Below are 18,517 nucleotides of genomic sequence, written 5' to 3'. Positions count from 1 at the left end.
CACTTTCATGCATTGGAGAAGGAAATGCAACCCACTCCAGTGTTCTTGCCTGGAGAATCCCAGGGACAGAGGAGGCTGGTGGGCTGCCGTCTATGGGGTCGCATAGAGTCGGACACGACTGATGCGACTTAGCAGCAGCAGCAGCAGCAGCTCATTATCACCCAGATAAAAACTGCTTTGCTTAATTAAAAACTGCTTTGCTTGAAACTACATGGCTTTGCACATCCTCTTTGCCTATAATGTTCTACTCCATTTGACAAGCACCTACTCATTACTCAAAACACAAACACATTTTAGAATTCTTTCCTGATTTGTGTCATTCCCCAAGCAGAATCAATGACTTTCTCTTCTGAAGTCTCACTGTACCTTATTTGGATATCATTTTGTAATTCTTTATATATTTGTATCATCCATCAATGTGTAAGTCCTTTGATTCAGAAAACTTCGTAAAATTCATCATCTTTCTAGCCACAGCATGGTATTATCAAATGCCAAACACTGTATTAAGCAGTGTGTGTGTGTGTGTGTGTGTGTGTGATCACATTTCACTGAATTTTCACAATGACATCTTTATATATATTATTATTCATACTTTAGAGATTTAGAAGGAAAAGTATATAGGCTTAGAATGGCAAAGTAAGTTGCCCAAGCTCACACAACTAGTTGTAATGGAGCAAGAAATTGCAGTGTGATTCCAAACCCTGAACTCTTTACCACTAAATACAAATCTAAGAATGCTTCATTTATTTTACATAGTTCTTACATTTTTACCACAAATATGACTTCAGTATATATAAAACTCACTAATAATAGTACAAACTATTATACAATTACACTCGAAAATAGATGCTCTTTTAAAAGATACTGAATCACTGTTTAAGCAATAAAAAAAAAAAGTTTCCAACTTCAACTTCACTGCTTTTCTCACACAATTTTCTCCATTCATATTTTAATGATTCTATCTTTTCCCCCAACCTTTCTTGACATCTTTTTTTTCGCTTTGAAATCCATAACTTAAAACTTGGAAAAGATATCTTAAAAAATAAGAAAAGTGATCACTCAGATTTCTAGATACAATAACCATAATTCAAACAATTAATTTGTATTTGGGGAGAAAATAATTTTCTGCGGATCTTCCTAAATGTTTATTTATCCTCAAAGTTCATTTCTTTCAAGGTAACCACTACATACTGATAGCCGCAATAAATTACCAAGCATCTGTTATAATGCCTACTAATCCGGTAGTTTAATAAATATTAAATACTAGCAATGAAAAGTGAAAAGGTGAAATTTTGCATCAGAAATATTGGAACCGTTCACCCATAAAAGAAAATCATTAGAATTATTGCAATGACAGACTTCAAAAATAGTCACAAAAGGCTATATATCTGCCGCTTATGTCATTATTAACCTTTTTAGCATATTTTTATTTCAAACTACAACTTTCTACTTGAAGATTTCTATTATATTCCCTAATATCTTAGGTAGATACTTCTACCTAATATTTACTTAATACAATATATTATTTTTAGGTACATTCTAATCTATAGGAAAACCAAGTTTATTCATTACAACTTTAACTTTAAAATTCTAACAGTTTTCATAAATTTGTATATTGATAGATAAATGACATGAAAAATCTATAACTCAGTCTAAAACTAGAATTTAAATAACATTTTAAAATATATGGTTCCAAGTTATTTCTATCTGGCAGGACTTCCAAAGAAATAAAACTTCCAATTTAGGTCTGCTCAGGATAACTACAAGGCAAATTTTCATACCACATAATTTTTAACCATTTATTTTAATGAATATGGGAAATTAACAAAAAATAAGGTTTTCTGTCAATAAAGACTCAAAGTACTGGCGCCACCTAGTGAAATTTTGAAAAAAGAAATGGCAACCCATTCCAGTATTCTTGCCTGGAAAATCCCATGGACAGAGGAGCCTAGTAGGCTATAGTCCATGGGTTGCAAAGAGTTGGACATAACTGAGTGACTTCACTTTCAGTGAAATTTTACTCAGATTTTTAACTGATCAGGAGTTATTTATAGTAATTTCTTAAGTCTTTTATTACCAAATAAAAGAGCCTCAGTAGAAATAACTTAAGTATTTATATATATTAAAGACTTCGTTAATATTAAAGAGAATACTAACAAGGATTTTCATTGCCAAAGGCAAGACATATTCCTGTGGAAAATATTCAGGTTGAATAAAAGTTAATATTTGGATTTCTTTTCTTTTTTCATGTATATATCAGCTATATTGAGATATAATTTTGTACATTATATCTTATATAATTCATCCATTAAAATGTACAACTCGGGTGTTTTTAAGGTATTCACAGAATTACAAAACCATTAGAGATATATTTGTATTTCTTAATAGAATTTATCAGTAGAGTCAAATGCCAGAATAAATTCAAAAGATATATTGTAATAATATTGTACATACAACAGAATTAAATAGATTTCAAGTATATGATAAACAAAAATCACAATCATTCATATTATCATATGTATATTTGAGTTATGAATATTCATGTTTATATTCATATTATTGGGTTTCCCAGGTGACTTAGTGGTAAAGAATCCCCCTACCAATGCAGGAAACAAGGGTTTAATCACTGGGTCAAGAAGATCCCCTGCAGAAGGAAATGGCAACCCACTCTAGTATTCTCACCTGGGAAATCCCATGGAGAGAGGAGCCTGGAGGGCTACAGTCCATAGGGTCACAAAAGAGTCTGACACGACTTAGCGATGGAACAACAACAATTCATATTATTATATATTGTACTTTGCTGTACCATCAGAAAATATTTACATCCAAAGACATTAGAGCATTTACTTGCCTAATTATTTTATTGCTTTAAATTTTATCCTTCATAATTTATCATATGTGAAACGAATCTGACATGGTTGGGGACTCCCCACCTCAACACTGTGGATTAAGAGGCCGTTCCTTCCGGAAGTGTATACATTAGCCTGGGATGGAACCTGCACGCTAAATTTACTAATTAAGAAATGAGAAACCAGAACTATAAAGGTGGCATAGAAATACAAGAAACTATTCTTAAGTAATCTTTTAAAACTTTGAACAGAGTTACAGATTTTACCATTTGTTATAAACTGGTATATATAATTTAACCAGAACCATAAGAAAATTAGTATTGTGTGAATTCTGAAGCACTTTCAACATGTTGTAGGAATAATGTGGACTTTCTTGAGTTTTACACATTCATAAGTAAACGGTCTGTATCTCGTGCCTTTGTTGGTTTTCTGTGAGCTGTAGTTTCTGGGAAGTGAGCAGCTCTCATTCCTGCAACTCTTGTAATCCAGTCATTTGTGTGCCTCCTTCATGAGGATTCAGTGCGGCTGTGGTGCTGTTATCCCTCTAATAGGAACTCTAACTCGGTGTAAAGCCCCAAAGGTCTGTTACTTATTTTTATTTTATATTGTACTATATTTCATTTACAGTGTTGTGTTCGTTTCAAGTGTACAGCAAAGTGATACAGTCATATATATAGATATATATGAATTAACAAAAGCAGTTCCTGTCTTTTGATGGGGTGCTCATGATTTATAAAATAAATGGCATTATTTTGAGAGAGGGATAACTTAGGTATGGCATTGAGTTTTTTTTCTTTTTGCAGCTTGAGGTAGTTGTAAAATAACTTAATGTGGCTTTTTACAACTGTGTATTCTATAGTATTTTTTTCATTAAAAAATAAATAAATAAAAATAAAATTTATCCTTCTAAGGCAATATTATAAACGGGAAGCAAGAGAAAACCTTAGAATTCTTTCTCTAAATTCATATTTTAAAATAAAACTGCACATTGTTCAAATTTGTAATCTTTCATTCAAAAAACATTATGTATCTTACTCCACTAACTATAGGAATACAAAAAAAAAAGAAAAGAAAGTACAAAGGTTCCTGTTCTCTAAGAATAATGGTTTAATTGGGGACATAAGATAAATACATTTTTTAAAAAGATTTCATATACAAGAAATAAGTATTTCTTGTATATGTTATTCAAATTAATCATAAGTTAAGAGAAAAACAAATCAATTACAGAACTCCTAAAAGGCAGTATCAAAAAGACAATAAAAATTTTAAATGGGCCAAGTCTAGTTAGACATTTCTGTAAGGAAGATATACAAGTGACCAACAAGTGTATGAAAAGATACTCAATATCATTAATGTTTGGGAAATGTAAATCAAAACTGCAAAAATATATCACTTCACACCCACTGAGCTAGCTAAGTCACTTCAGCCATGTCAAACTCTGTGCGACCCCATAGATGGCAGCCCACCAGGCTCCCCGATCCCTGGGATTCTCCAGGCAAAAACACTGGAGTGGGTTGTCATTTCCTTCTCCAATGCAAGAAAGTGAAAAGTGAAAATGAAGTCGCTCAGTCGTGTCCGACTCCTGGCAACCCCATGGACCACAGCCTACCAGGCTCCTCCATCCATGGGATTTTCCAGGCAAGAGTGCTGAAGTGGGGTGCCATTGCCTTCTCTGTCACACCCACTAGGATGGCCATAATCAAAAAGAAAACTATAGCAAGTGCTGCAGTGGTGGAAAGAAATTAGAACCTTCATATTTTAGTGGTCACAATATAAAATAGTGCACCTGTTGTACCACAGAAAGTTAGAATTACAGTATTACACAGCAATTCTACACCTATCCAAGAGAACTGAAAACATATGTCCATACAAGACTCATACACAAATGTTCATGGCTTTATTCTTATGCTTTCACTTAGCATATTGCTAGACTTATTACTTTTCTTCTTAGCCAAAAAGTGATCATGACCCAAATGTGTGTCGACTAATGAATGGATAAACAAAATGTGGTATATTCATACAATGCAATATTATTCAGCCACAAAAAGAAATAAAACATTGATACCTGCAAAACACTATGCCAAATGAAAGAAGTCAATAAAGGACAAATGTGTATGATTCCATACATATGAAATGTTCAGAGAAACAAATCTACAGAGCCAGAAAATAAATTATTGATCGACTAGAGCTAAGAGGATTGGAGGGGGATGGAAGTGACCACTTATTGGGGTGAATTAAAATATTCTAGAATTGATTGTGGTGACAGATGTACAACTCTGAGAACATATTAAACCATGAAATTATATACTTTAAATAATTATATTACACATGAATTGTATCTGAATAAAGCTATTTTTTTCCAACAAAGCAAACCTCTAAATTAAAAAGAAGTAAATTTTGAGGTTGGGGCAAGATAGTGCAGTACAAAGATCTTGAGCGCACCTCCTCTCATGAGAACACCAAAATCACAACTATCTTCACAACAGCCATCAGGGAAAAAGCCTGGAAAGATCTTCCACAACTGATGTCATAAAGAAGGAACCACAGACAAGATGGACTTCAGGGAAAAAGCAGTAATTTTATAAGTGCCTGAGCCAGAGCCTCCTGCTAGTCCTGGAGAGCCTCCCACAGAGCTAGGAGGTGGCTATGGCTCACATGGAGAACAAAAACACTGGTGGTAGCCATACTTAGGAACATTCTACTGTAGTAACAATGTTTTTGGTGGCTGCCATCTTAGCTCATTTGTGCCAAGACCTGGCCACACCCAGTAGCCTGTAGGTGGTATAGGGACATTGTCAGGCCAAATAACTAATTGAGCAGGAACACAACTTCACTCATCACCAGACAGGCTATCTAAGACTTCTCGAGACCATGCTGTTGCTGTTGCTAAGTCGCTTCAGTCGTGTCCAACTCTGTGCGACCCCATAGACAGCAGCCCACCAGGCTCCCCCGTCTCTGGGATTCTCCAGGCAAGAACACTGGAGTAGGTTGCCATCTCGAGCCCATAATAACCTCTAAACAGGCCTCCAGACACTGTCCTACCCACCAGAGGATTAAGACCAGCTTAATCCACCAGTGGGCAGGCACTGGCCCCTCGCTGTGGGAAGTGTGCAGTAGCTTCTAGACAAGCCTCATGCAAACACCATATACAAAACAACTATGATCCCACAGCTTGCAGATCCATCCCACTACAGCAGCCCAGACCTTACCCTGGGACCAGGTGGGCCCTGGCCCTACCCACTAGCAGGCCAATACAAGCTTCAAGACACTCCAGATGCCACACCCAACTGTATGAAGAAACCCCCACATACACACAAATGGTCTGAAACAAGCTCTGAGATCCCTGGGCCCTACCACCAGACTCCAGGAACAGCTCTTCCTGCCAAGAGTCTGACACTAACCCCAGAAACAGGCATCACCCACCAGTGGGCAGGCAACAGTCCCAGAGTCTTCAGAACCCTACACTGCCCACCACTGAGGCAGTACTAGCCCCAGGGTCCCCTAGGACCCTGAATCTAACCACCTGGTGGCCAAACTCCACTAAACAACAGCCAGTAGCTCCCATACAAGGTGGGGCATGGCAACCCACTGGACGAGGGGCCAGCAAAGCTTACCCGAACACTTACAAATAAGGACACACCAGCCCTCATATGAGGAACCCCTCCAGCATATAGCTTGGGTGATAAGAGGAGAGTGCGCTGCTAAGACACATAGGACATCCCCTACAGATGCTCACTTCTACAAGGTTGAGAAACATAACTAATGTACATAAAAATACATAAAAAATAAAATTTCAACCTAGACAAAATGAGGCGGTGATGAATATGTTCCAGACAAAGGAACAAGATAAAATTCCAGAAGAAGAACTAAGTAAAGTGGTAACAGGCAATCTACCAAGAAAGACTACAGAGTAGAATTTGAGAAAATAGATACACAGTGCTTAACAAAGAGTTGGAAAATATAAGAACAATCAAAGAGAGATGAAGAACACAATAACTGAAATGAAGAAAACACTGAAAGGAATTAAGAGGAGACTAGCTGATACAGAGAAATGGATCAGACAGAATAATAGAAATCACTGCCATTGAAAAGAAGAAAGAAAACAAGAATGAAAAGAAATGAGGGCAGTTTAAAAGACCTCTGGTACAACATCAAACACATTAATATTTGCATTACAGAGGTCCTAGAAGAATGAGAGAGAGGGAAAGGGGCTGAGAAACTACTAAAGACATAATAACTGAAAACTTCCCTAACCTGGGAAAGAAAGCAGACATCAAAGTCCAGGAAGCACCAAGAGTCTCTCATACAGGATTAACTCAAAGAGGAACAGGCCAAGGCAGATTGCAATTAAAATGGCAAAAATTAAAGAGAAAGAGAAAATATTTAAAGCAATAACGTCAGCCACAAAGCAAGCCTTCGTAAATTGAAATCATATCAGGCATCTTTTGTGACCACTACACCATGAGATTGGAAATAACTATAAGAACAAAACTGTAAAAAGCGCAAACAGTATGTTATGAGTCACCAATGGATCGGTGAAGAGATTAAAGAGGAAATTTTTTAAAATACCTAGAGACAAATGAAAATGAAAACATTGCCATCCAAAACCTATGGGATGCAGCCAAAGCAGGCCTAACAGGGAAGCTTACAGTGATACAAGCTAACTTAGAAAACAAGAAAAATCTCAAATAAACAACACCAGGAGAAACAAGAACGAAACACAAAGTTAGTAGAAGCCAGCTGATGGAACTGCCTCTATTGCATATTACTATGCCTCCCTTGGAAAAGGAATGTCCACAGCCTCTGCTACTCACCCCTCAGGGCTGAATCCACCACCCACCACTCATGGCCAAGACCCTGGCTCTGGGCGTCCTCATCTCGGACACTGGCACCACCACTGCAGCAGGTGTGTGCCTACACCAGACCAGCACCAAGACAGCGCCCACTCCCTTCCCCATGGGATCTTTCTCTAGGCACATAGAGGAAAAATGCACGGGGAAAATCACCTTTCCGACGTGACTTTCTTCTTTTGTCTTAGTAATTGAACTTTTACTTTAGATGAAGTATTCTGTATATCTTTCATAACTTAGCTATGGACTGAGGGATGAGGTCATGCAGGCAAAATGTCTTCTACAATTTTCTACATGACCACCCTTGGTTTTGAAGCTCCTTGAGGCCTCTGTAGGTTCTTCATTGTACTTCAGAGCTTTCCCAGAGCTATTTTCATCAGGATATAGTTGCTTATTGAGTGTTACTATTTTATGGGGAGAGAAGAATTTTGGGACTCCCAGTTCACCATCTTGCTGATGTCATTGCCAGAAAATATTTTATGTTTAAAAAACTTGTTTCCTGACTTCCGGTCTCCCATCCCACATGTAAGAAACTTTAATGTTGACACTCTTCCCTGACAACAAGTATAAACCTGAACAGCATTAAAACTCAAACTCTTTTTGAATCCATGAGAGAGCAGAGAACACAGGGCAAAATGGCTGCCCCCTAGACTGGAGAGACAGACAAGTCAACACAAGAAGTCACAGCTTACCAGAGCAGAAACTTACATGTAGAAACCACTGTGGGAACCACTGCCAAGGCAGGAAAATCTGAACTATATTTGATGTATTGCTGGAGGCTCCGTGCAGACAAGTCTGAAAGTTAAAAATTCCAGGGTCTCAGTCATAGAGGAGGACCCCACAGTTATCATCTACTCCAGGAGCTCAACTTGGATTCTCACAGTAAATACTGGAGTAAAATCCCCTTAAGTTTCTGGTAGAGACAGAGGGAAAGGAATCATTTTGAAACATACCAAAGCACTCTGTTTATCTTAACAAGGCCTGCTCTCAGGAGAATATCATTAACCACAGTCTAAACTACTGCATTATTATTCGCATCTAGTAAACCTGGTACAAGAAAAAAACTCCAGTCTTGCCTTCCACACAAAATAAAGAAAATACCCAACTCCAGGCCCCACTAGCCATTCTATTCCAGCTAAAGAGAGAGAAAAACACTGAGAAACATTTGTGAAGTTTACAGTCCAGTGACATGGGCTCACTAAAAGACTAAGAGCTAGTCATAGGATTGTAGAACACTCCTCCTTCCCCAGACTACATTACGAAAGGCATATTTTCATCAGTTTCTTTACCTGATAAATAATGTCAAGTGCTAGAGATTTAATGCTTTTGTCCCTGAAAGATACATATTTAAACCTATTCCCCCCAATGTGATGGTATTTGAAGGCAGTGCCTCTGGAAAGTGATTCACTCATGAGGATAGAACTCTCATGAATGAAATTAGTGTCTTTATTAAAAAAAAAAAAAAATCCCAGATGGTTCCCTTGCTCCTGCCACTATGCAAAAACACAACAAAAAGATGTCTTTGAGTAGGATACAGGCCTTCAATAGGCAATGAATTTGCTGGCACCTTCATCTTAGACTTCTCAGCCTCACGGAACTATAAGAAATAAATTTCTGTTGCCTATAAGACACCCAGTTTATGGCATTCTTTTATAGCAAACCAAGCTGACTAATACATCCAGGTATCAAGAAAAAATTACACCAAATATTAGAAAACAAAAACTCCTTTAGAAGAGGTAGTAGGCAACACAACTGGGAACCAGGCGCAGCAGAGATGGTGGAATTAATCAGATTGGGAATTTAAACTATGTATGATTAATAAGCTAGTTTATCCATTACAGGAAAAAATGACAGAATATAAGAACAGTTAAGCAATGGAAGAAGGGAGATAAAATCTTAAAAGAAAAAGAAAAATTTTTAAATAAATATTAGAGACCAGAAACAAGAACACAAGTGAAAAATGCCTTTGTAGGTTTATCAGTAAACTGGAGAAACCTCAAAAAACAATCTCTAGATGGCAAGCCACTCCAGTACTTTTGCCTGGAGGGTCCCATGGATGGAGGAGCCTGGTGGGCTGCAGTCCGTGGGGTCGCTGGGGGTCGGACACGACTGAGCGACTTCGCTTTCACTTTTCACTTTCCACTTTCACACATTGGAGAAGGAAATGGCAACCCATTCCAGTTGTTCTTGCCTGGAGAATCCCAGGGACAGGGGAGCCTGGTGGGCTTCCATCTATGGGGTCACACAGAGTTGGACACGACTGAAGTGACTTAGCAGCAGCAGCAGCAGCAGCAGCCTTGAGGATCGGAGAAGGCAATGGCACCCCACTCCAGTACTCTTGCCTGGAAAATCCCATGGATGGCGGAGCCTGGTAGGCTGAAGTCCATGGGGTCACTAAGAGTCGGACACGACTGAGCGACTTCCCTTTTACTTTTCACTTTCATGCATTGGAGAAGGAAATGGCAACCCACTCCAGTATTCTTGCCTGGAGAATCCCAGGGAAGGGGGAGCCTCATGGGCTTCCATCTATGGGGTTGCACAGGGTTTGACACGACTGAAGTGACTTAGCAGCAGCAGCAGCAGCCTTGAGGATATATCAATATATTAATAGAAACCTCCAAAACTAAGTAGCAAAGAGAACAAAAACTGGAAAAAAAATAAAAACAGACTATCCAAACACTGGGAGACACCTCCAAAGGTTTTATATATGTGCAAGGGTAGTACTGGGCTTTCCAGGTGACTCAGTGGTAAATAATCCATCTGCCAAACAGGAGACGTGGGTTCAATTCCTGGGTCGGGAAGATCCTGCTGGAGAAGGAAATGGCAATCCACTCCAGTAATCTTGCCTGGAGAATTCCATGGACAGAGGAGCCTGGTGGGCTACAGTCCACGGGATTGCATAAGTCAGATATGTCTTAGTGACTAAACAACAATAACAAATGGTAACACTAGAAGTAGAAGAAAGAAAAAAAGGAACAGAAGAAATACGTGAAAAAGTAGTGACCAAGAATTTCCCCCAAATTAATGCTGGACATCAAACCACAGACCTAGAAAGCTCAGAGAACACCAATGTCCCCGAAACAAGGATAACTGTCGGAAAAACTGTACCTAGGCATATCAGCTTCAAAATACAGAATTAGACAAAGAAAAAATGCTTGGAGAAGCCAGAGAAAAAAACACCTTACATAAAGGGGAACAAAAATTACACTTGCCTTCTCCAAAGAAACTTTGCAAGCAAGAAGAGAGTAGGATGAAATGAAATGTTGAGAGAAAAAAAAATCTAGAATTCTGCACACTATGAAATTATCCTTTAAAAGTGAAAGAGAAATACTTTCTTAGACAAACAAAAATTGAAGAAATTTGTTGCTAGTAGACTTGCCTTATAAGAAATGCCACGTTTCTTAAAAAGAAGGAAAGTAATACAGGTCCAAAATTTGGATCCGCATAAAGGAAGAGAATTGAAGCATGCATAAGTAAAAGTAAAACAAAAAGTTTTATTTTTCTTATTCTTTATGGGTATAACAGAGCCATTATTATTTTGCTCAAATAATTATTTTGCTCAAAATAATAGCAACAATATATTCAATTAAAATAGCAACAATATGTATTCAACATATGCATATGTTTATGTATGCTTAAATATAAGTGAAATGTATGACAACAATGATGCAAGCAATGGAAAGGAAAATCTAGGATTTTTTTTCAATTACAAGGTACTCACACTACCTATGAAGTAGTGCAGTATTATTTAAAAGTAGACTAGAATTAGTTATAAATATATATTGCAAACTCTAGAACTAACCCTTAAAAAGTCAAAAATGAAGTATAGCTATATTCTAAGAAAGGACAGAAAAGGAATCATATAAAATACTCAATTAAAGCCACAAAAGGCAGGGGAAAAAAATGTACAACAAAAATATCAACAAAGTGGGAGTTCCTTGATGGCCTAGTGGGTAGGATTCTGGGCTTTCACAACCATGGCCTAGGTGCCTGAGATCTTACAAGCTATGCAGCATAGGCAAAAAAAAAGGAATAAGGGCAAAGTGAAAACAGTAGTGTATACTAATTCAAGTATATTAGTAGTCACTCATGTCAACTATCTAACTGCACTAATTAAAAGCTGGATTGTCAGAGTGGATCAAAGATATCGCCATACTTGTATAGTAAGCCTTCTCTACAAAAATCCCACTTTAAATATAAAGACATATAAATGTAAAGAAAATGGATAGAGGACAATATACCACATTAATACTAATCAAAAGAAAGCAAGAGTGAAAGTGTTAGTTGTTCAGTTGTGTCCAACTCTTTGCAACCCCATGGACCATAGCCCACCAGGCTCCTCTGTCCATGGAATTCTCCACGCAAGAATACTGGTGTGGGTAGCCATTTTCTTCTCTGGGGGAAGAAAATTATCTTCCCAACCTAGGGATCAAACCCAGGTCTACCTGCATTGCAGGCAGATTCGTTACCATCTGAGCCACCAGAGAAAGCTTTTTATTCAGAAAGAGTATACTTCAAAGCAAAGATAATTATCATGGATAAAGAAGGTCATCACATAATGGTAAAGTGGTCAGTTCTCTAAAAAGACGTAATAATCATTAAGGTGTAGGCACCAAACAACAGAGCATCAACTAAATGAGGCCAAAACTGACAGAACTGCAAGGAGAAATAAATGAATCCGCTATCACTGTTGGAGGCTTCACCCTCTCTCAGAAGTGGACAGACCAGTGGCATAAAATCCATAACTTGAACTCAGTAACACCATCAGTCAACCAGATGCAACTGACACCTACATGCTACTTCATCCAACAACAGCAGAACACATTCTTCTCAAGCTCCTATGGAACATTTACCAAGATAGACCACATTTTGAGTCATAAACACACTTTCACAAATTTAACAGACTAGAAACCACACGATGTCTGCTCTCAGACAATGAAGAATTAAATTAGAAACCAAAAACAGAAAGATCAACGGAAACGCACAAAATGCATGGAGATTAAGCATCACAATTCTAAATAACACATGGGTCAAAGAAGAAATCTCAAGAGAAATTTTTAAATATTTTGAACTAAATGAAAATGAATACAGAAACAATCAAAAGTTGCGAGATACAGGATAAACAGCTCTTACAGGGAAATTTATACCACTGAAAACACATATGAGCATCTAAGTTACCACCCTAGGAAAAAAATTTAAAAGAGCAAATACAATATAAAATTTTAAATACCCAAGTAAAAGATTAAATACCAAACTAATACCCAAGAAAAGAAATAAGAATTAGAGCAAAAATCAATGAAATTAAAAATAACAAATGAACAAAGAAAAGCAACAAAACCAAAAGCTGGTTCTTTGAAAAGATCAATAAAATTTATAAACCTCTCACCTAGCAAACTAAGAAAAATGGGAGAAGACATAAATCACTAATATTAGAAATGAAGGGGGAGACATAACTGTAGACCCCATATACATTAGAAGAATAAAGGAATGTTATGAACTCTATGCCCATAAATTTGATAACCCAGATGAAATAAACCACTTCCTTAAAAGGTTCAACTGCCAAATTCTCATAAGAAGAAACAGATAACCTGAATAGGTCTAAATCTATTAAAGAAATCAAGACAGCCTTCCAAAACTAAAAGTACCAGACCCAGATGGGTTCACTGGTAAACTCTACCAAACATTTAGGGGAAAAAATTATACCAATTCTCTACAGTCTCTTTCAGAGGACACAAGTAGAAGGAATACTTCTTAACTCGTTGTATCAGGCCAGTATTCAGTTCAGTTCAGTTCAGTCGCTCAGTCGTGTCCGACTCTTTGCGACCCCATGAATCACAGCACGCCAGGCCTCCCTGTCCATCACCAACTCCCGGAGTTCACTCAAACTCATGTCCATTGAGTCGGTGATGCCATCCAGCCATCTCATTCTCTGTCGTCCCCATCTCCTCCCACCCCCAATCCCTCCTAGCATCAGACTCTTTTCCAGTGAGTCAACTCATCACATGAGGTGGCCAAAGTATTGGAGTTTCAGCTTTAGCATCAGTATTACCTTAATACTAAAACCAGACAAACACATTATAATATAACTACAGACTAAATTAACACTTTTTTATCTTGTTTGAGATTTATAATTATTATTCTATGAAAACAACTGCATTATATTTCCCTGTTAATGTATCTTTTTCTAATAACTCTATAAGCAATATTTTTCACTGCTGATTAATATTCAGGGGAAAACCAACAAAATCAAGTGCAGAGAAAATTCTTGTTGAAATACTCACTGATTTCTCAACTGAGAATCATTTATCCTTACTCTAAATGGATCCATTTTGAAATGTTTATCCTATAACCTTCAATTTTTTAAGTTTAAATATAAACTTTAAAAAAATCCAAGGTTTCTGTAACTACAAAAAATCCAAGGTTTTTATGACTACAAGTTCCAAATGATTAAACTGAAGCATAGCTACAAAACAAAGTTAATGGCATTTAGTTTTATATTAATAGATATAAGCTACCTAGAACAATGAAAATAAAAACTATGTACTATTCAGACTGTACCAAGAATATTATTCTTAGTTCTCAATCTCATATTTTAAAGAGAGAAAAAGTCAAAAACTGAAGATCCCTAGATAACCTCAAAGGAAGATAAGTTATCTTGAAGTTAAATACTGAGAATAATTAAAGGTATTTAGAACATTATCCTTAGGAGAAAAGATTCAAAGGCAGATTCAAAATAGGTCATAGGAAAAGGGAGAATTAAGTAGACAGCAAGCAGGTAAATTTAAGTCAGTTTAGGAAGAAAATTGCAAGAAACAGAGTAGTCTACTACTGGAACAAGAAACCTCAGGGGTATGGAGTTTTTTAATCACAAGAGGTGCTCAAGCAGAAAGAGTGATCACTTGAAGGAAATTTTAAATACAGTTCCTTAGTTCCTTCCACAAAATTCACTGAATGACAACTACCTACCAGGCACAGTACATCTAAGAGTACGCTAAGATTCAATGATCTTAAAATCTAGAAAGCAGATGAAATGGCTAATTTTTAACTTACCTCTTTTTCCTTTTGCAATATTTTTACTTCATAAAGTCGTCGGAGATTTGAACAAATATTTTGCTGTTGATCTTTCTTGATGTTTACATTTTCATAATGAGGTGACTTTTTCCTTTAAAAATCAAGAAAAAAAAACTTATTCTCAATTTCAAATATATAAATGTCTATACAAGCTAAGAGAATATTTTTACACCAACATTTCCTGCTTAAAAAATGTCCATCTGCAGACGAATGGATAAGAAAGCTTTGGTACATATACACAATGGAGTATTATTCAGCCATTAAAAAGAATACATTTGAATCAGTTCTAATGAGGTGGATGAAACTGGAGCCTATTATACAGAGTGAAGTAAGCCAGAAAGAAAAACACCAATACAGTATACTAACGCATATATATATGGAATTTAGAAAGATGCAAATGATAACCCTGTATACGAGACAGCAAAAGAGACACAGATGTATAGAACAGTCTTTGGGACTCTATGGGAGAGGGTGAGGGTGGGATGATTTGGGAGAATGGCATTGAAACACGTATGTTGTCATATGTGAAACGAATCACTAGTTCAGGGTCAATGCATGTTATAGGATGCTTGGGGCTGGCGTGCGGGGATGACCCAGAGGGAGGATAAAGGGAGGAGGGAGGTGGGAGGAGGGTTCAGGAGGGGGAACTTGTGTAAACCCGGGGTGAATTCATGTCAATATATGGCAAAACCAACCAATTGCCTCCAATAAAAAATAAATTAATTACTTAAAAAGCATTAGAGATGAGTAATAATAAAAGGAATTCAGTGAAAAAAAAAAAAGTATTCAGTAAGATCATGTTATCGATGATAAACACATCTGGGTGTTGTTAGGCCAATATATCCTCAGTGAGTGCTAAGTCATTTTAGTCATGTCCAACTCTTTGCAACTCTATGGACTGTAGCCTGCCAGGTTCCTCTGTCCATGGAATTCTCCTGACAAGAATATTGGAGTGGGTTGCCATGCCCTCCTCCAGGCAATCTTCCTGACCCAGGGATTGAACCTGTGCCTCCTGAGTCTCCTGCATTGCAGGTAGATTCTCTACCTGCTAAGCCATTGGGGAAGTCCCAAGGGAAAGGCAATGGCAAGCCACTCCAGTACTCTTGCCTAGAAAATCCCGTGGATGGAGCAGCCTGGTAGGCTGCAGTCCGTGGGGTCGCTAAGGGTCGGACACGACTGAGCGACTTTACTTTCACTTTTCACTTTCACACATTGGAGAAGGAAATGGCAACCCACTCCAGTGTTCTTGCCTGGAGAATCCCAGGGACGGGGGAGCCTGGTGGGCTTCCGTCTATGGGGTCACACAGAGTCGGACACGACTGAAGTGACTTAGCAGCAGCAGTAGCATATCACATAACAATCAGAAAAAAAGGCATAAAGAAAGATCTTTTAAAATGAAAAGGAAGCTTATTTTCCCTGAAATTTACACAACCTCAAGTGAGAATAATACACCAAGTAAGCAACGAGTAACAGCTCTGGAGTCAGACAGCCTGATGTGAATCCTAAGATTGCTGCCTGCTAGCTTGGTGACCTTGCACAAATCGCCTAACTTCTCTAAACTTCAGGTTTGACTCTTCTTCTGTAATTAGAAATATTAATAACCAATTCTCAAGGTTGTAATGATTAGAGCAGATAATTATATGTGAAGTATTTGGTGGCATACATTTTTTCTAATTCTTAAACAGAATTCTGGGAAAACACTTTCACATTAAACATTTCCAATGAGCTATATTGAACATAAGCAGATTATGAAACAGATAATAGAAAAACAAATGCTTAGGTTACATAATTGTCATTACTTTTTTGTTTACACATTACTATGAGTTAAACAATGCATAGAATATCTCAATTCACTATTAAATGCTAACTTCATTGATTTTTTTTACACGAAATTCAACATTTTCAAAACTTCAAATAGTTTTATGGATAAAAAATGTATATTAGGTATATCAAAAGAGTCACATATCATTTAGGTCTGTTTCCCAAATTAAAAACAAACAAACAAAACTTATAAGCCTATCTTTCCATTTAGAATAGTCAAATATTTTTCTTAAACTTTTTATTTTGTATTGGAATATAGCTGATTAACAATGTGATAGTTTCAGGTGAACAGCAAAGGGACTCAGCCATACATATACATGTATCTTGTTGTTGTTCAGCTGCCCAGTCATGTCCGACTCCATGTGACCCCATAGACTGCAGCATGCCAGGCCTCTCTGTCCCTCACCATCTCCCAAAGTTGCCCAAATTCATGTCCACTGCATTGGCGATGCCATCCAGCCATCTCATCCTCTGACACCCTCTTCTCTTTCTGCCCTCAATCTTTCCCAGCATCAGGGACTTTTCCAATGAGTCAACTGTTGGCATCAGATGACCAAAATCCCGGAGTTTCCACTTCAGCATCAGTCCTTCCAATGAGTATTCAAGGTTGATTTCCATTAAGATTGACTGGTTTGATCTCCTTGCTGTCCAAGGGACTCTCAGGAGTCTTGTCCAGCACCACAGTTCAAAAGCATCAGTTCTTAGGCACTCCGCCTTCTTTACAGTCCAACTCTCACAATGTATGTGTGACCAATGGGAAAATGATAGCTTTGACTTTACAGACCTTTGTCGGCAGAGTAATATCTCTGCTTTTCAACACACTGTCTAGGTTTGTCATAGCTTTCCTGCCAAGAAGTAAATGTCTTCTGATTTCACGGCTGCAATCACTATCCACAATGATTTTTGGAGCTCAAGAGGAGGAAATCTGTTACAATTTCCACCTTTTCTCCCTCTATTTGTCATGCAGTAATGGGGCCGGATGCCATGATCTTAGTTTTTTTAACATTTATTTTTAAGCTAGGTCTTTCTTTCACTCTCCTCCTTCATCCTCATCAAGAGGCACTTTAATTCTTTGCTTTCTGCCATTAGAGCGGTATAATCTGCATATCTGAGGTTGTTGATGTTTCTCCCACCTATCTTGATTCCAGTTTGTAACTCATCCAGCCCAGCATTTCTCAAGGATGTGCTCAGCATATAAATTAAACAAACAGTGTGACAGCAGACAGCCCTGTCATACTCCTTTCTCAATCTGGAACCAATCAGTTGTTCCATACAGGGTTCTAACTGTTGCTTTTTGACCCGCATATTGGTTTCTCGGGAGACAGGTAAGATGGTCTGGTATTCCAATCTCTTTAAGATCTTTCCACAGTTTATTATGATCCACATAGTTAAAAGTTTTTGGCAGAGTCAATGAAACAGAGGTAGCTGTTTTTCTGGAATTCCCGAGTTTTCCCTGTGATACAGCAAATGTTGGCAATTTGATCTCTGGTTCCTCTTCCTTTTCTAAACCCAGCTTCATCATCTGGAAGTTCTCAGTTCGCATAATGCTGAAGCCGAGCATACAAGATTTTAAGCTTGACCTTCTAGCACAGGAGATGAGTGCCACTGTCCGATAGTTAGCACAATATTTAGTACTAGCCTTCTTGGGAATTGGGATGAGGATTGAGAAGTATAATTACACTATACTTCTAGTGTAGCTACACATATCTATGCTCCCCCAAGCTCCCCTCCCATCCAGCAAGTATTTCCATTTTTATACCATATCAAATCTCCCAGAGTAATTATGACTCAATCAATAAACAAGAAGTAAAAAATTAAAAAATGGTAGAAAATATTGACTACCAGAAGGAACCAAGACAAGTCCAAATAAAAGATACAGTGAAGGCAGCAAACCAAAGAGTAGACAAATTAAGGAAACGATGAACT

General features: G+C 37.6%; 1 protein-coding gene across 1 annotated transcript in view; it reads right to left on the bottom strand.

Moving 5' to 3' along the window:
* STPG2 (sperm tail PG-rich repeat containing 2) overlaps positions 1 to 18,517 on the bottom strand; it is a 376,150-nt gene that overhangs the window by 316,455 nt on the left and 41,178 nt on the right. Inside the window, exon 5 of the mRNA XM_055434603.2 lies at positions 14,750 to 14,861. Within this exon, the coding sequence (XP_055290578.2) occupies positions 14,750 to 14,861 (112 nt within the window). The remainder of the gene's footprint in view (positions 1 to 14,749; positions 14,862 to 18,517) is intronic.

This window comes from Moschus berezovskii, chromosome 5, assembly GCF_049115385.1.
Source record: "Moschus berezovskii isolate FMDL1 chromosome 5, NW_MosBer_1.0, whole genome shotgun sequence".
Classification (NCBI taxonomy): domain Eukaryota; kingdom Metazoa; phylum Chordata; class Mammalia; order Artiodactyla; family Moschidae; genus Moschus; species Moschus berezovskii.
Note: the sequence above shows the minus strand (reverse complement) of the source record. Positions and strands in the feature narration are given on the sequence as shown.